The sequence below is a fragment of the Pomacea canaliculata genome, linkage group LG3 (assembly GCF_003073045.1).
Source record: "Pomacea canaliculata isolate SZHN2017 linkage group LG3, ASM307304v1, whole genome shotgun sequence".
Classification (NCBI taxonomy): domain Eukaryota; kingdom Metazoa; phylum Mollusca; class Gastropoda; order Architaenioglossa; family Ampullariidae; genus Pomacea; species Pomacea canaliculata.
This window is the reverse complement of record NC_037592.1, coordinates 30,372,709-30,392,426: the sequence shown is the minus strand read 5'-3', so window position 1 is coordinate 30,392,426 and position 19,718 is coordinate 30,372,709. Positions and strand designations below refer to the sequence as shown.

The 19,718-nt window shown below is 40.3% G+C and overlaps 1 protein-coding gene across 3 annotated transcripts; it reads left to right on the top strand.

Moving 5' to 3' along the window:
- The first annotated feature begins 4,907 nt into the window (after positions 1-4,907).
- LOC112560556 lies at positions 4,908-18,552 on the top strand. Of its 3 annotated transcripts, none has more exons than XM_025232475.1 (7): positions 4,908-5,359; positions 8,944-9,189; positions 9,977-12,226; positions 12,947-13,176; positions 13,959-14,053; positions 15,606-15,746; positions 17,895-18,552. In XM_025232475.1, exons 3-7 carry the CDS (start codon positions 11,695-11,697, stop codon positions 18,124-18,126), a joined length of 1,230 nt encoding a protein of 409 aa, XP_025088260.1. In that variant the 5' UTR covers positions 4,908-5,359; positions 8,944-9,189; positions 9,977-11,694; the 3' UTR covers positions 18,127-18,552. The 3 variants fall into 3 exon arrangements, with proteins under 3 accessions (XP_025088260.1, XP_025088261.1, XP_025088259.1); XM_025232476.1 differs by having other exon boundaries at positions 17,956-18,090; XM_025232474.1 differs by lacking the exons at positions 12,947-13,176; positions 13,959-14,053; positions 15,606-15,746; positions 17,895-18,552 and having other exon boundaries at positions 9,977-11,690.
- The last annotated feature ends 1,166 nt before the right edge of the window (positions 18,553-19,718 follow it).

Here is a 19,718-nt window from a genome sequence, read left to right as displayed (position 1 = left end):
TTTAAAAATGGTTTTCCCCTGTCCATGCTCACCATCGTTCGGGATCCAGTTCCCTACTGATGCTGTCTTTCGCTTCATGCTATTTTCTTATCAAGCCCGAACGTGTATTCACAAATGCTTCTCCTATTTGTAGTAACCAGCGAGGTTGGCCATTAATGGAATTTGTGCATTATTTCCCTGCTTGCGATGTTGGACTTTCTCCTTCGTTTTCCCGTGTAGTTTATTCTTCTCTCTTCTTTTAGCATGATCTAAGATGCCACTTTCTCTTAGACAAATTCATCAATTGATTGAAATTTGGAGTCGAAAAGCTTTATAAATAATACATAACACTGCACAATGCCTGCTTTTACGGATGCAATGACTTGTATGCTCCATCCTTTACAGTATCGCCAATTGTTTCACAAAAAAATTCGTAATATACCTCTCCTGAGGCATACTTGTTAGGTTGATTTCTAGACAAAAATTAAGAGTTTCCCAATAATTTGGTCAGTCATTTATAATCTTGTTTATATTGCTAGTTTCTCTACATTAAGCTTGCAGTCACAAAAGTGTTCAAGATTCTAATGGGATTGGACGCCATTAGAAAGAATGTGGTCAAACTTTCCAGACATACTACTCACAAAAATGTTAATGGCAAGTTCCTTGAAAAACTGTACTTGATTTGTTCTCGCTCGCTTGCAAAGTGAAATTTTTCATTACTAAAAAGGAAAAATTATTTTAAGGACTTGGACAAAAATTGTACCAGTGCTGTACTACTCACAAAGCGAGTCAGAAAATAACTCAAACAGATGTGATTGTTCGTGTTGTAATATATTTACATTCCATTATTTGAGAGTAAAGTGTGAGTAAACTAAACCGATCCAAGATATGGAGTGAAACTAGCATTTTACAAGCGAGTTACTCAGGGTTAGCGTAGACTTGAACATATAAAACAGCGCGGATGTGTCAAGCAAAAGCAAATGAATGGACAATAAAATACTCAAAGCCATGATCTATGTTTCCTTAAGAAGCATTTCTGCTTCCCTAGGAACATGAAATGAAGACTAAAAGCAGGTAATCACTTCGAAAATGCCCGAGTAATGCCCGAAACTGCTGGCAGTCGCAAGGAGATGGTCACAAAGACAGAAAGAATCTTGGGTCTAGGGTTCTCATCTCCATCACACAGATGTTCTTCTCCAGATCAGACACCTGCTTCAAATGTTTTAACTTGGTCGCTTCGGATTAAAAATGTTTGCCATTTAAATTATTGGTTAAATGTTACTAGTTTTACTTTTATCTTTTAATTTAATCAAAAGAAATAACTTTTACTATCTCCCGACCAAATGCAAAGGATTTAAAAATCTGAAAAATAATGCCCGGGTTACCAACCACCGAAAACATTTACAGACGCAATCTAGCATGCATATCATTTAAAAATTTTCTTCATTTTAGCTACTAGTCAGAATTTGTATATCAAGAAGAATGAGAGACTGGAATGGTCTGATCTTAAACCATTAAGTAGGAAGAATAGCAATAAACAGAGAAGGCAAGGAAATAGAGTAACCATCATAAAAAAAAATCTTACGTGGGAGAGAGAGAGAGAAGATCAGAAAGCTAATTATGTGCAAAATTGTGAATGTACACGAATGTTTAATTTTTCATCCACATTCTCATGCTCCCTCTCTCTCTCAAACACACACACACATTGGTTTTTATGGACGTGCATTTTGGGATAATTACATCTGTTTATCACTCCTGCATTTCCTTGCCTCTCTCCTTCCTGCTTTCACGATGCTAGCAGCGCTGCACATTAACGGTCAAAACGTCAGCTAGGTCCCCCTCCCTCATCCTCCCCCCACACACCACCCCTTTAAAGAGAACACTGGCGTACCTCCTCCCGAGTTATAACCACATTACCGTAAAACACAAGAGCTAGCAGCAGGCTCCCCTCACGCTTGAATAATCAACTGTTGTTAATATTGTATCCTCTACATGCACGTCATCGAACTTGATCGGCGAAGGTAAAATGATTGATGTTGATCTTGGAACTCTTACAAGATCACAACTGCAGTCACTTTTTCTTTTTAAACGAAAGACAAAAAAGTGTAAACTGCTAATTGATTCTGTATCCATAGCTCCTCCTGGGGTTTAAAGAGAAACAAAAGTCCACCTTTTCGGAGGCCGTTGTATATTCTTTGTGTCCATTGTCCATTAAATGTTTTGTTAGATAAAGCTTTGCGTTTAAAAATTTGTTTGATTTGGAAAAATGTTTGGTTGATTTCCCAATTCTGCGTGTTTTAACATGATGCATGAAGAACCACCAAGATTCTGTACAGTTTTCATTATTGGGATTCTTGCGGTACATTTCTGGGGGCAGGATACTTTTACTTCTGTGAATAAGAGTGCTGTATAGATCTTTGCTTATTTATTTTTGTTTATTATTGTCATAAACACAGTGAGCGAGCTTGAATGCATGCGATTGGGAAAACTTAATAAAATAAATTATAAAAAAGATGATAAAAATAATAGTGAGGACGACATCACCATTGCAGAGGAACCTTAGTACACACACAGCACAGATGTAGTCCTGATGTTTAGCTGCAAGTCGTATGGGAATAGCGTTTGAATAAATTCACAGCAAATTATCTGAAAAGGGGGAATTTTCCTGTTCTTTTGTTATAATAAGAGAAATCGAAGTGGTTGTAGCTGTTTTTCTCAAATCGACCAAACAACAGCAAAATTATTCAAGATCACCCGCTGTCACTGTTCACGTTTGAAGCTTTCAGGGCAGCCACTGCTGTTACTGTGACAGAACGCTTTCTTTCTTTCTTATTTTGAGTTTGCTATCAAAATTTCCTCATCAGTTTGCTGTGTTTCAAAATAATCTTCAATAAGTCTAAGCGTTGATCTCGGCAGACAGCAGTCCACCTATACACGTCCGTTATCCAATACAATGATTCAGAAATCATCAGTATGGTGTTAGCTCATGTTGAGAGATCAATCACTAGGTGATGTAAAAACTGACCACTATTTTTACGAAATTCCTTTGATGATGATGATGATGATGACGACGACGACGACGACGACGACGACGACGACGACGATGTACAAAAACAACCAACGAGTGATTTAATATAGCACATTACCACGCTCACAAAGAAGTCTGCTCTCAGAGTTTGAGACAAAGTAGGAGACATAGACAGCACACGAAGTATGGAAAGAGAAACAACAAAAGACAAACATACAAGACGCAAAGAGAATCAGAGAAGAAAAAGGATGTAAGGATGTAGAATGTCATAAATCTTCAGACGAGGAAGACGAGCAGGTGGACTAGCCAATAAACTATATTCAATGCTGTTGACAATTATTTTGATACGGCATAAAGCAAGGTGGGCGAGGTTTGGTAGACAAAGAAAACTTGATAATATGTAGATAATGCTATCCGTTGTCATCCGATCACAAGAAAATATCATTTACAACATCTAACAAAGTACGGAGTGAAGAGTTACAACAGACTATTAAAAACATGCAGATTTGAATAACAGCTCAACCCAGCAAATAAAATGATACTTGATTTATCAAAGAAGGTTTTAAAAAATCCTCAGGAAGAGCATTTGGCTTTAAGTTCCACACGGAGTTACAGTCTAGACTCTTTAAATCGTTACCTGGTATTGCACCAACCGCGACTTTCACCACCGGTTGTGGCAAAAGGAATTTCTCTTAATGCCATTTCTCCAGGAAAATCGCCAGACACTATTCGTGTCTTCCATCATCACCACCACCACCAAGTGCTGGCTTCTGTTGATACGAAACAGCCGTGAAAATTAATTAAGGGATATATTTGTGTTTAGGGGTCAAACATGGACAGAAAAAAGAAAAAAATAAAATAAGAAAATACACCAGAGGAACCGCATGCAGCAGTTGTGTAGTGTAATAACAGTATGTACTGAATACTGGATGATCAGCTTAATGTAGCAAGCTACAATGACCCGACAAGCTATAAAAAGAATCAATAGGACACATAGCACAGTTAACAATTTAGGACCAGCTGATGAAGAAATAAATTAAGGTAAACAAATAACAGGTAAAGCTAGCTGATCTTTCATAGTGCAGGTTGCTCATCGAGATATATAAGGGACGCGCACCCACGCACGCACAATCATTAAAGAACAAAACCTTCTGCCGTGTTCTGGGTCGATGACAACAAATTACTTTCATGTTTGTGGTAGTACTATATGATTGATGTGTTGACAAAGAGACACTCTCTTTATCTGTCCCAGCCACGCAAGGACGAGTGGTTGAAAGATCTATACCATGCAACGTTATCTTTGACGTTGGAAACATCGATAATATCTATTTCAGACTTCTACCAGAGGGTTAAATCAGGAGACACTTTTAAAAATATACTACACATTAAAACTAAAAGCTTCAACGTGATACTTCTTTCTCAGTCCATTCATTCGAATTCCTTATCCACGTTCCTTTGCAATATGTCAATTCTGCACGCATTGAAGTAAAATTGAATATGTATTCCTTGGAAATATGTTATAACTTTTGGTTAAGCCTTTATCTGTCTTTCAGATCGCTCGCTCTCTCTCTCTGTCTACCATCTCTGCTTTTCACTCTCTCTCTCTCTCACACACACATATACAAACGAACACACACAACACATAGACACAAACACAAACAATACACACACTCTTCTGCTGTGCAATATTTCATAGTGTATTTATTTTTGCATTATTGCTTCATATCCTCTCTGTTTTTGCACCAATGTTACTCACACCAAAGAGAATAACTCTCTTTGCTCAGACTTTCATTAGAAAGGTCAGAGGTGTAGCAGCTAAAGCAGATATTTTTATCTCGCGTGCGCACGTTCCCAATGACTGCGTCACAAGACGTCAAATGTCTCACGACGTCATCAATGGCGTAATCTGCTGTGCAACAAAACATTTCTGCCAGCCATGACACGGATATCTACCACAGATCACACTCCAGTGCATCCTTCCCCGACTACGCCTAGCACATAGGACAACAAGTCAGCAAAGCAGGCGGGAAATTCGACGGTGTTTCCCAAACACCATGAGTTACACATCGCCTGAATCCACTTCTCGTAGCCGGGACTTGAGCAACGTCAGCGAAAGCTTGTATGGTCGGCAGGGCTCCTCGCATCTCGGGGCCATCCCTGTCCCGCTTCCTCTAGACTTCACGCCGCGAGACCTCCCGGAGCTGCAGAGGCTTCATGCACAGATGACTGTCGACAACCTTCGTCTGTGGGAGTGCCTCAACATCATCCGATGCAATCGAAGAGTAAATGGAATAGACGTTTTGTACGATGTATTTTCCATGACGGACAAGGAGTTTTTCCTCAATTATCCGGGTAACAAACATAGTCTCTCTATCTCACTCTCTCTCTCTCATTGACAGACACTCACTCACACATTTGCTTGTGTACAGATGGCTTTGTGCATGAACATACATGTCTTGGAATGGATGAAGGAAGGTGCGGTAGGTAGGATAGTCGATGTATATTCTTATAATGGTAAATATTTGGAAGACATAAATAGCACCGGTATGATCGTCATCCACCATCCTTTGTGGAGGAAATAGCACGATTCGCTTTGATGTTGAAGAAATTTTCTGGACATATGTTTCAAAAATCGAAAATATTCAACTGGATGTAATTAAAAATTAATGGCAACGCAAAACTGAAGTGGCTGTCTAGGATGCCTTCAGCAAACACTCGGGAAACAGAAGCTATTCAGAATTCTATTTCGGTTTACAAATTAACAAAACACTGAGTATTGTGACTGCCGAGAGAAGCGCTTTCCAACGCATTAGACATGGCAGGGAGTGTTACTGCGAGAGAGACCTTTAAGGGTTACTTTAATATTCTGAAGGAAAATGGGTAAAGAGAGCAGACCTCCTGCTGAAAATTAAATGCCTTATGATGAATGTGGGGATGTTTGCGTAGGTAATCTGTTGTGTATGCAGTCTCCTTTGCACCTGCAATACTCTGTGTGTGTGTGCCTGTGTGTTTGTGCATGTGTGTCTATTTGCATGTGCATGTGTGTGTGTGCTTGCATTCGTGACGTTTGTCGTGCGGATGGGAGGAGGAGGGGGAGGTTTTTGAAACCATAAATAAAGTTTCACAAAGACTGTTTTGTGGAAAGCAGGAACATTATCGTTATGTCGGTCTAAAACCACTGGCTGACATCTTTAAGTGAATTATAGTGTGGAATGTTTTTAATTTCCAACCCGCACCACCCTTTGCGTGTCAGCTATTTCTGTCTTCTGAGAGAAAGAGGGACAGAGAGAGTTTCAAATGGAAATTTAAGTGAGCCAAGAAAACATTCGTGTCTCACTACGGCTCTATACTCCGTAAACAAGATGTAAAACGTTTTCATCATACTCAAAATAACTCATTACGAGTGAAGCAGCTTTAATTCATGGGAAAAAATTCTTAGCTCATTCAATAACTGTGACAACAATTAAGGATGCCAAAATATTAATACCCCGACAAAAATCTAGCCTAAAAAATCAAGTTTATTTAGTGACAAAATATTTTATGTGTTTATCAATTTTCATTAGCTTACACCATAAGTCGCGTATTTATAAGTACACAACGATGAAACATTCGTTGCTTGAGAGCTTAATAAACAACTTTATCAATCGGTCGACACCGATAAATATAAAACAGCTACTAAAAATTGGCTCTCCCCCATCCCCGATATAACAAAACATCTGTCACGATGTATCTAGCTTATGAAAAATGGATTGTTGAAGTGTGCAGTTAATGACATTATTTTAGAGTAAGTAGTACAGGTCCACTGTCTGTCATTTTAGCCGTAGACATAAATAATAATCAAATATAAATAAATGATAATATTTATACATACAAACACACACACACACACTCTCGTAACGGCAAGCACATGCTTTTCTAACTTTTCTGACTTTTAGGGAAGCAAGGGAATTAACGTGCTATGAAAAGTAACAGTGGGCAAAATTTACGGATCTTCATTATTCGTCAACTGTTTGCGCTCTTATCAAAATCACAGCAAGTATTTTCGAGAACACAATAACTGTCAGGGGTGACATGAAAGACAGAACAGAAGGATCAATTTAAAATATGCATCTCGTTAACCTTAGAATTTGTTACTTTTAAATGCTAAAAAGAACATTAAAAAATGAGTATCCAGCACAGATTGTGCTTCTGCTTCGTTTTAAGGTATTTAACGAGAAGGGGTTACAGAAAGTTGCACTTAAAGAATTATTCCGCAATTTGTCCCCGTTTGCCTTGTAGTCAGTCGCCTAACAGCAGGCATTGGACAATGTCACCTTGTTAACTCAGATTTCTGCAAAGCTTTCATCACAGCTCGCAGAACACCGAATCGAGTCCAGCAGCAGTACTTAGCTGGAAATCCATTCATTCTAAGGGGAAACATTATGAAGGGCAGATAATCGCATCACTAGCTTCATTGGCGTAACTCCCTATCGCCGTTTCTCAGTCTTTCGATATCACTCTGCATCGATATTGCATAAGCTTTGAAGCGCCATGATCTGATTTGACATTTAGCTGAAAATATTGGCCAGGGCGCATCAACCCATTTGCCACGCACGAAAACAAGAAGGCAGCAGAGAATCAGATGGCCGTGCTTGCCAGATTTTTCTTTCAGGCAAGCCGTCGTGCAGCCTTCCTGTTGAGAGGTGGTCTGATTGCCATCGTTGCCGTTTTTGCGATGGCCAGGTTTACTGGCTCAACATCCGGTGTTATTCTCAGAAACGTGACATCGCCTTTAGGGGGCTCCGAGCTATGATGATCGCGATAATCAGATATGAGCAGTACCACCTCACTAATAGGAATAGTCAGGATCCATTCGCCTTCTGTCTTCACCACATGTTCATGAAAAAACTGTTATCAGAAATAGGAAACTGTGGTACTCTGATTTTGTAATGAAGAGTCTCTAAATTTTCATGTGGTACATGTGGCAGAATGGCTCAGTAGTAAATACATGTTCTTGATACTTGAATGAATGCAAGATGATGTTTTTAATTAAATAATTAACACTTGAAACACTTCCAGTACGAAGATACGTAAAGCACTTCCAATAGTAGGCCATCCATGGGAAAAATAGACATAAATATTTAAATACCTATAGTTTAGGTTGTCAGAAATTTAAAACAAGTACTGTACATCACAAAAGTAACAAACCATTTTTTTCTGGAATTGTTTGTTGTTATTTGACGTAAAGAAAATACCGAAAAAAAATCACTGGATCTATTATTTAAGACTTCTTTCATGAGACACAGCAAAAGCTATTAATAGAAAGACGTTGGAAAGCAATAGAAAGTTTGCTGTTTAACTAAGTAAAATCAGCCTAGCTATTTATTCCACGAGGTCACAAAATCCGAAATCTAGATATTGAGAAAAGTGTACAGCATCAAAGTATTACACACGCATACTTCTTGTACCAAAAGCTAAATTAACAGACTACTGGTTTGTATTTGTTGGGTGATATTAGCTTAATCATTAAGCATTAATCCGTAATAAACAGAATGTTATCATTGTTTTCCAGCTGTAAGCATATAACAAAAAAGCCCTGACACTAGAGCAGTCGCAACTACTATCGGAAATTGTTTTGTTGCGATTACCGGGTGAATCGCGCGAGATCTCAGGCTGCTGTCGAACACAAAATGACTTCAAATATCCTTTTATTACTAACACGGTGTATAATATTTCTTCTTTTTTTTTATCAGAGGAGGCAGCTTATCGAAGCGTTAAATTTCCCCATTCAGATTAAGCCTTGTCCCAGACTTGCATCTGCAGTGGTGGTACACAGAAACTACTTCCGGTAAAAAAATAACCGCGATGCACGTTTCATCACACATCAAACCCTGCACCTTACATTGTGGATTTATTTGTGTCCATCATCTACTCTAATGGCGGTTGCTCTGCTACAGCCTATGCAGGTTATGACGAGAGCGGCAGTGGTGCTTTGCGTAACGTGGAGACGTCGGGCGGCAACCACAGCGAACGCTACCTGCAGCATCTTGTCATGCACAACAACCGCTTGATCCTGGAAAACGGTCGTCTGTACGTCTGCATCGAGATGCTCAGCTCTGACCCCAGTATGATCCCCGACGAGGTCGTCTGTCACATTTTTGCCTTGAACGAGGAGGAGTTCATCAGGCGCTATCCCTCGATCGGTGAGCTCTCTCAGAACCTTAGTCTCATTTGAACCTGGACTAGAAGGTTCCCAGGTATGACAGAAACTACCTTTAATATTTATTTATTAATTTATTTATTTACAAAAGCATAAGACTTATCACACACAGGGATCATCATTTTTCGCATTCTGATAGAAAACATCTTTAACACCAGCGAGATCCCATTTATAACTTCGTTGACTTTAAACATAGCATCTGACAGCTCTGGCACCGAGTATCTTTGGATTGTGATGCAAAAATTCGACATGAAGAAACATCTCGCTCAAGTTAAAAATAAACTAAAATTAAAGCACAGTAATACTCAACAACCAGCTGAGAGACTTCTTTATGACAACAGGTTGTGTCCATCTAGAATGAACCCTGTCGCCTATATGTTGGAGAACATCATGTAGAAACTCTGTAGAAAATATCAAACGTCCATTTCCACCGGTATAAGGCCGGTATGAAGCATGAACTTTGATCTGATGGTGGGAACAAACGAAAAACAGCAAGATCTTACCAACAAACAGCGAGAACTAATACGGAATGGATACAACACTGACAAGAGCAAATTCATGTTACCATAAACGGCAACCTCGTAGTTACGATCGACTTGAATGAAGATAGAAAGGTTGATAGAAAGGTTCCTTCAAAAAGTCATTGAAAGATTTCTCGTAGCATATTCATGATAACAACCTAATTCTTAAAATTGGTTTCCTCCATTTCAAGGTAATGTTTTATTACGTTTTCGTGAACTCAAACAATTATTTTTTTTTTTAAATTTTAGGAATAGGAAATCGCATCACCAAACTTCTGGCGAAAATACGTGCGGAAACAAGAGGACGACAGCAGCGTTCTCTCTCCCTTCCTCTTAGCTGCTTTCACCGTATTTCCTCCTCTTTGGGCCCCTCCCTCCATTCTGTCTCCTCCGGGCCCTCCTGCAGCAACAACAACGATCACATCAGCCCACATAAGACCCTAGACGACTCCTTACCAGGGATAGGCCTATCGTCTCGTCGATCATGGCCCTTCAGTCACAGGACTTATTCCACAAGCGACATCACCACCAAGCACCAACCAAAACAGGGAGATAATTTACTTGACACACCGCCGAGTCCCCCACGCCTGAGCAGCAATGAATTTTCTTCTGTCGCCAGGAAGAGCCCGCCGCGCTCGAGTTTCAAACTCCCAAGTCCTCAGAGGCAAAATATCTACATATCTGGACGAGAGCTAATTTCAACTTACTCGGACAACGTCCAGCCGCGCCATTTCTGCCAAAGTCTTGCGAAATCGCCAGTTCAGCTGCCAGCGCAGCGCCGACACACCCTTTCCCCTGGTGTTCAAAGCCGAGCCAAGTCCAACAACGCCGTGGTTCCGACGATGAATACCTGGACGATGGCGGTCACTTTGATGATTACGTGGGCGAAAGTGATGATTATGATGACGGCGTTGCCTACAAAAGGAAGAACGGAAGCGTGCTGTCCTCTCGCGACAAAGATACGGCCAGCGGTCAAAAGTGTAAAGTCAGCGTGAAGAGTCCAGAGGTGAGATCTCACCAATACAACTCTACCAGAACACACACTGGACCTGGCGATGTATTGGGACGATTTCCTCAAATCTCTTCTACCCAGACTTTCAAAAGGAGCGTGAAGATTCAAGCAAAACCTTGGACGTCAGTCAGACTCGTTGCCACAGCCCCGCTGCTCCCAACAAAAGTTTGACTAGAAAGGACTTGTCGTTACACGCGAATTCGTGTAGGAAAGATCCGTCTATGAGCGAAAACTTGTCAGTCAGCTTGAGTGCGAAGAGGGGCAACAGTCCCACCTCGCCTCGTTCTCGAGGCGACAACATCAGCAGCCGAAATCCCAGGCTTCGTTCTTCCTGGAGTGCGGGTCACACCGTCGAAAGCAGAAAAAGCATGCCCATGACGCGGAATGATCGTTCTTGCAGCCCCAGGTGCAAGGTTCTCGAAGGTGAAACACGAGGAAGAAGTGGGTCCCTGCAGCGGCCAAAGAAGCCTTTCAATAGCACGACAACCACAAGGACTAGTTTAGTTGATAAGACGCGCCATGGTTTCTTTAAGCCACTGGTGGTACGTCACGATTTTTCACCACCTACTGCGAATTGACACCAGACGAATTTCGGTGAGTGATGAGCTCGACTTGCAGGCACCAGATAAATGCAACTCAGGCGCCATGAGCACATGTCCCCTCGCTCCAGTGAACACGAGAAGTACATAACGAGAACAGCACAAGAAAGCAGGCAGCAACTCATGGAACTTCGGGAAATTTTCCGACGGTACAGTTCCTTTACTCCCAAGCTTAACTACCTCAACAGGAGACATTTGACTGACGATCTTTTACCAGAAACAAAACGCTTCTGATCAAGGGCACCTGGACCTCGAAAGGCTGACCACGGGTTCGCAGACTTATTCTAAAGTTAAATGCCAGCCAGGATCGGAGAAACGGCGAAGTCCTTCTTTGTCGATTCCCAAGGGATTAGCCGATGGACAAAAACCGAGTCTTCAGCAGCGGCATTTTAAAATCCGGTTCACAAATGGACCTCAGGCGACACAGAAGTCCGAGCCCCAACGCCTTGTCATCTGATCGGCGTTCAAAGGAGAGAAGATCCAGTGATTCGCTACATTTCGGCAGACGATTTAAATCGCCTACAGAACAGGCCAAGCAGCTGCCTTTGAACAACAACGCATTCACTACGGTCTATTGTAGCAACTCCTCTTCTGATGAGGACAGCACCAGGAAGCTACGGTCTGGCGGTTGGCGTGGCAACATCCGGTCGTCAAACCGGACTGGCGAGATTCACGACGATGCCGACAAGAGAGTCAACAACTGCAAATATACGCCTTCCTCAATGTCCACCTCGGCTAGGACGTCGTCGTTGGATGCCATGCCGAGGTCGGTTAGTGACCTCCAAATGGAAATTGGAAGAAGCAGATCTTTCAGAGAAGGACGGTCCAAGAGAGTAGAGGACGCCATACAAGATCTTTACAAACTTTTTTCGGAAAGATCACAGGAAGGTAAGACTGACTACGCTATTCTTGGTGAGGCCACGTCTGCTTTCCAAACATTTGTATGGAGCTACAATGTTCATAAGAACCTACTTATCTACTTACCTGCACACATGCACCGATCCTCACGTACATACATAAAAGACAAAAGGTTTCATAGTTTTTAGGGTCGTAGAGGCAGAGACGGGGTTCGTAGTGTTTAGGTGCAAAAGATAAGCTTTATTTTGTTTCTGCTATCTTTCAGCTTACTTGATAAATCAGATTTGTTTATCCTGAATATGCGGGAGTTTCCCAGACATAAGGCTGGGCGAATCTTTATCAGGTGGATTTTTTTTTTTTTGTCTTGCACTTTTCGATCTTATGTGATAAGTACTGTTGAAATAAAACCTTTCAAATGTTGAAAAGAGGAAGAAATTTACTGCTTTCTCTTACAATAGAGCCAAAAATCACCCTACATCGCCATAAACTTAACTAGCACAGGCTGGAGAAAGATGCTTTCATTTCAAAATTTGTTTGATCGTCAGGGAATATAAGGGTGGTTTGGTGTGTTATAAATCGCCAGGCAATAAACAATCCTGTCTAAGAAGAGCACCATCCTGCATGCACGCACACACTCACACATGCAGCATTAGTTTAACTTTCCCAAAACTTCCTCAGCCCCAAACTCCCTTCGTAAACACTGATGCTGTGATCTGACTATCGGATAATCTTCATGTTTATCATACCCAGTTAAGAACAGCCGAGTTCCATCTTCATCGCCATGTCGCCGCTATACCCACGTGCTGGACTCCAGCCAAAACCGGGTAGAGGATGACTGCCCAGGCGATGGTAACCAGCAACAGGAGAAGAGGGACAGGTCTCCGCCCAAACCTCAGCCACAAGATGCTGGCGATAGCAACCCACCTCCCTGTGTCTTAGGAGAGATTGGCTTTCAGCTGGAACGACGGATCATACAGATGGTTGGTACCCTCCCGCAGTTTATACTTTGAGCTTTGGTGTCAACGTTGGCCTTCAGTACTATGTATTGTTGGGCGTCTATCGGTCTTTCTGGCTTGCGAGTGGAATCACCTGCAGTGCGCTTGCGCAGTCAATAGCTGACATCCGGTCTCTGCGGAACGTTTGCGCAGTTCGTCCTGAAGACCGCCGGTCACTTGTGAAAAAGTTCTGTACGATTTGTGAATCTAGCGAGACTTTGGAGAAGTTAGAAACATCTGGAAAGCTTTCATGTCTTTAGCGGAAGATTTCAGAACTAGTGTCTTTTAACGAGCACCAACAATTTTTTTTTTTTTTGTTTTTGTTTGTGTGTAAAATCTGCTGTCTGACGGACTAATAGTTATGTACACGAGTGTTTATGTGCACAGATCTTTGTGTTTTACTGGTTGTATTTACAGGAGAGAAACTCAACAAGCACTGAAAAACATTAAAAACAAAGATAGGACACTAGATGATTGTCTTCCGTAAGAGTACGGATGTTCCATGTTAAAAACATGTTTCTGCATTGTGTTATCGCTATGTTTCCTTCCCCAGACAACAAAAAGGAAGCAAAATACCTAAATTACTTTTAGTTTGATTTCTTTTCCTATAAATATTAAATATCTTATGCTAATACCTTACTGAAAAACAGATTTTCAGTCTTTATGTTTGCAAGATCTGTTCTTCTGCAATGGTTTCAATAAGCTTTTATATCTGCAATCGTGATTTACTTATTTCGAGCTACGTTAGTCCGCTTTGTTTCATACAGGTGTTCGGCGACGAACCTCCGAAAAATCTTGCAAACCCGTTAATTAATGAAGACGAAACAAAAGCAAACGCCAGCCAGCGCCATCGATTCTATGGGTAAGGTGTTCGCCATGAAACTCTCTAAGACCTCACAGCTGACATGACAGCCAATCGCCTACACGTGACACAAATATTCAACCAATCACTAGGCTGCCTCTGAATGACGTATGCCACTTTTGTCTTAAGCTTGCTTTGTCCCACCATCTGCATGGCGTCTTCCTGCTCTCATGACTGCTTCACATTTTCGTTTGAAGGTAAACAATGGTCCGCGGTGTACATTTTCTGAAAATCCTGCTGTTGTTGCAGATGAAGACGGCCCTCCAGTCAAATCAATATCTGTAGCGGCCTTAATTATGGCTGAAGGGATGGGAATCTATGCAGTTTTAACAAGATAATTGCACTTGTGTGGCCAAGTATTGTGGCAACATCGTGTTTTTGATTTTTGAAGAAATGATACTGAATATTAGTGGAACAATGAGCGAATATAATATTAAAACAGTTTGAAGATGACGTATGACTCTTCCTACAATCAGTTTAATTTACTCAATTTGTTATAGCGCCATCTGCCTTTGTTTCTTACCATTCGTGCTACCCTGACATGTTGATGGGGGTACCATGCATATTTTTAAGTAGATTGTAATTTTTATGTTAATGGGCATCGAGAAAAAAAAAATGGTTGAAGTTGGAAGTATTGAAGGGGGGCTAAGGGGATTTGGGCGAAAGGCGTTAATTAATGGATGTACAGATGAATGAGCAGCTAAGTAAATGGGACAAGGTTGGCGCATGCGTAAACGGCAAATCACATAGAAAAGGGCTCTAGTGAACTTGGCTGAAAGGATGAGTGAGGACACTGACAAATCCATCATATTCTTGCACCATCATGTTCTTTTCTCCGCAAGAGAAGAGATCCATCTGTAAGTGTGGCAATAATTTAGAAAAAAGGAAGCGCACACATTTGGTGCAGGTGAGATCAGTCATTGTTGAGAGCAAACATGTCTGACAGCTTGTTAATATTTGATAGACTAGCATTCATTTACCTGTCTCTATATGTATCTATCCAGCCTTCGAAAATGATAAGTATTTCTGCTGTCTGTTCTTATTCTGGTCCTCATTATTCCTCTTTCTTTCATGTTCCTTTTGTTCTTCTTCGTTTCTCCTTGTTCTTCGTGCTTTTCTTCATTTTTTTTTTGCTGTTGTTCATGTTCTTCTTCTTCTTGTTCTTCTTCATATTCTCCTTTATCCTTGTCTCTTTCGTCTAATTTTTGTTCTTCTTTATGTTCTTGTTCAAGACCCATTCCTTCTTCCTTTCCCTTTTTTTTCATTCGACGAAAATCTCTTATCTTTCCTGAACAAGACTTCTAAACTGTACTTAACGTTGATCATCATAAAAGAAGAAGAAAACAAAAAGAAATTTGCACATCTTAGGAGATTTTACTTTTTTTCTTCATTCTTCAAAAAAAAATATTTGTTCTCTAATTCTTCACCGTCTCGCAGAAAGGATTACAGGTCATGTCATGCTGACCCGATCCTAGAGAGCAAAAACTTTATGTTGAGTGGTAATGACTCGTGTCACATCTGTAACTCGTGACACACCTGTGATCCGTGGCAGGTACACTGTCAGAAACTTACCGGAGAGGATACGCGCCGAGTGCCGACGGCACGGCAGGGGGGAGCGCGACGGTGTGCGGGAGGCAGACATGAAATGCAAGCTGCGCCGTGTGATGCAGGAGCTACGTGACTGTGGGTACAGGTAGGCTGCACTTGGTTTAGGTACATATGTCTCAGGTGTTTAGGGTACAGGTAGGCTGCACCTATTTCAGGTACATACGTAGAACGTGTTTGGAGTACAGGTATACTGAAAATGCTCTGGGCCACAAGAATGCCGCTTTAGTTTAAGATGCAAGTATGACGCACGTCCTTAAGGTATAAGAAGACCGTAAGCATTTTAAACATAGGTCCCAGGGCTTCTGCTTACGCAAAAACTTGCGTACAGTACGCATTAAAAGTTCGGAGGACCCCTTCAATTTTCGTCAATGGGGTCCCCTTCAAATTTGGGCGAAGAAGAGGGACCCCTTAAAAATCTGAAGAAGGGGTCCCTGGGACCCCAAAGAATTTAGCCTTAGCAGAAGCCCTGAATAGGTTTCTCGAAAAGATTCGAGCAGAACATCTTTAATTTCATAACAGAGTGTCGGCCAAATTATTGAAAACACTTCTTTTTCGTTCTAGAATAAGCTTAGATGTTCAGGGGAAGTTGATCAGTGTAATTTGACGTAGATATTTGCTTGTTCATGACTAGTTATGCATTTGCTTGATCGTTCAGGTTATGATATACAAATTTACAGCAACAAAGTCACTTGTTAAGATTTTAACATACAAATTTACAGCAAGTTGTTTCGGTTATAACATTTTCTGAAATGTACCCGCGTCCCCGTCCTGTCCTCTGTCTAAAGTTTCGTCAGCTGGAAGAGAAAAGAAAATAATTAAAGGTTTTCCGTATTTTCAAACCAGTCTTTCACAAATATTATCCATGCTTGCAAACTAAATTATTCAGATGACAACACCGTTGGCTTAACTTCGGTTTCCAACGAAAGGCAACGAAGTGTTTGCGGAGATTGAAATGGACCGCTAGGATTAACAATGGATAAAAAGAAAGCGTTCTGTTCTAAGCAGTCATTCGAAACCTTGCAAATGTCACATGCCAGTCTTAAAAATGTGATGCTAATATGTAGAACAGAACATGCATTTTGTTTTTTTATCCCAAAAATGACTACAGAAGTCGATGTTTTCAATCCTGTTTCTAAAAACAAACTTACCAGAAGCGTAACTCCAATTTATTATGTATCTTGCGACAATGCAGTATATAATTCTTTAAATCCTATGTAAAGAGAAACTACGTAAACTTCGTTTGTGTATTTAACATATTCTTAGCAGTATAAAAACTCGGCATTGCAAAAAAAAAAAAAAAGTTATCAAAATATGTTTCTCAGTTCATCGTAAAAAAATGTGAAGATATTTTAATCTTTCCATCTTTGAAGAACTTTGCACTCTGTTTCAAGAAACTGTCATATTACAATAGAATTTTTGATATTAAACATTATATTTAATGTTTTAATTTTTTCATTCAAACGCAAAGATCCTAATAACCTTTACAAAATCTTTTCCTAAAAGTGTTCAGATTAAATAAAAACGTCAATGAATGAAAAGGTGGTCATTTGATAGTCGTTAAACACCAGAAAACAAACAGAAATGTGCCAGAGAAATGAGGGTCACTAAAGTGGGGACATCTTTCTACAAGCCTAGAGACACCAAAGATAACGACCAAAAAAAAAATATTGTCGAAGAATTTATTTTGCAACTAAACAAGTTTTGCAGTTTTATTTTTGATTCCAGTAAAGAAAATTCAGTTTTATTCAACACTAGAAAACCCAACAAGTAGGAAAGTAGCGAGTATAGGTAAGCGAAATAAATGAATAAAATAGTAAGTAAATATTGACTAGTAAAAAAAATAAATAAATAAAATAAGCTTTTTTTTAAAAAAATATAAACTGGCAATTTCTCTTTGGAGTAATACAAAAATATTATAGTTCATCATTGTCGTCAGCGCCTGAGGAAGATAAACGCAAACCTTTAATTTAAAATCGTCTTTAAAAATGAGCGAATGTTGGATCATATATATATATAAGCATGCACCCACTTCTTTAGAGTACAGCTTTTATGGTACATACATAAAACACACACACACACACACACACACACACACACACACACACACACACACACACACACACACACACACACAAACGATTTATTCTGACAAACAGACAGGCAACAAGAAACCTTTCTGTCAATAGTCGCTAATTAGTTAAGCTAATTGTGTACATCACTCGTTCTTTCACAGCGTTACTAGACACTCGTCCTTCGCCCAGGACATCATCAACAAATACGGTCTTTTCTCTCAGCCACCAGACGACGCCACTATCACCAAGTATGGCCTTCGAGACTTCCGGTGCGTCCGAGAGCATGTGATAAGAATGTCCGAACAAAACGAGCGGGAGGATCTGCTGGTGCTCTTGAACTGTCTTCACCACCTGGGACGGAAGGTCGGCAAAGCTCTTTTGTCCTTTGATTAGAGCTCTGCTGCAGCTTTCAGAGTTCAGTGATGCTGCCTCAGATGTTTGCTGGTGCGCTCTAATACTTTACCAACATCAGATGGTGCATAGCACGTGAGCAGGAATGTATGTATGTACGTATGTGTGTGTGTTTTCCTACCCACCTCCAGTTTACCCCTTTTAAAAGTGAAATTCAAGCATGATTTGCCAAATATGCAAGAGTTCTTAGAAACAAATGCCTAGAGAAGTGAGACACACCTGAGGAACATCACAGAGATGGTTCTAGCTGCAGAATTCAAAAGACAGGAAAGAAGATGGGAGAGACTACGAAGAACTGCAGACATGATGAAAATGGCAGATATAAGAGACCGAAAAACTCCATACAGCAAAATGCTTACTTTTGTTTTGAATCTCCTGAAATAAAAGTGCTGAGCGTGATTTTTATACGAAAATGACTGGACATCCGACAGAATGGTCGAAGGTATCAATTCAGTATGTAATGACAACTTTTGCAGAAAACTTTGTTGAAGGTCTCCCGTTCTTTCTCAGCTAATGGTAATTAATGTAGTTTTAAAACAAGACAAGTATACGATCGGTTAGAATAATTCAGATTTGCTCTTGTTGCCTTCGATCCCTAAGTAGTTATAGCGACAGTCGTAAAAGACAGAAAAAAGGAAGTATTTTCAAAACACATCTTTTCCTTCATTACCACAACCATCTGCAAATGTCTGTAACCATCACCTCCTGCTCCACGACTAACACTTGACCATTCTACAGCCTCTCTGACCACAGTAATTGTGATATCTATCAAAGTTCCTCTCAACACCCACGCATTCAGGCAACAATTACTTTTTCTTACGCTTCGTTGTTATAAAAAGATGAAAGAATTCATTAGAGTTGTGTATGTTCTTATTTATTGTTGTTAATACCCTGAACATGTTGAAGACTTAAAACAAAATTTTAATTTCTTGATGAATGCGTCCATAAACCTGCATGATGACAAGAAATCAAGCCCAACACATTTTAAGACAAACATACGTGGACAAGAAGACCAGAGCTTGAGGACAGAAACATTTTTTCTCGCAAGGACAGTTTATTGACTTTGATGAAAGGTGAGTCTACACGCGCCTCTAGATGCCAGCACTGTGACCATCATTATAAAAAAAGATGTCAAACGGAAATGGAATCTGCCGCAACTTGCAGGGTAGCGATGATTCCCATGATGGCGATGCAGCTGTTACTCCTCTCGCATTTTTCTTCTTCTTTCATTCAGAAGACCATACACTTCCCTCCCCTATGACACAGCGACTCCGTTTTTGCTGATTGGGATGGTTGGTCATACAGAGATGTCCGCGCGTGCGCACAAGAGTATGTAAAAAATAAAAACATCAGTCGATGAATGCACGAATGAATGAATACAAAAATACAAGGAAGGACCAAAGAATGAAAAAGAGAAAAAGAAGTGAATAAACAATGAATAAATACACGATAGACGGGAATAAATAAAATGAATAAACGACAGAAAGAACATTTGAGAAACAAAACAAGACAAAAAAGGGGAAAAATTATAAAAATAACAAGCAATGAATGAAGAATGGATGAATGAATGAAAA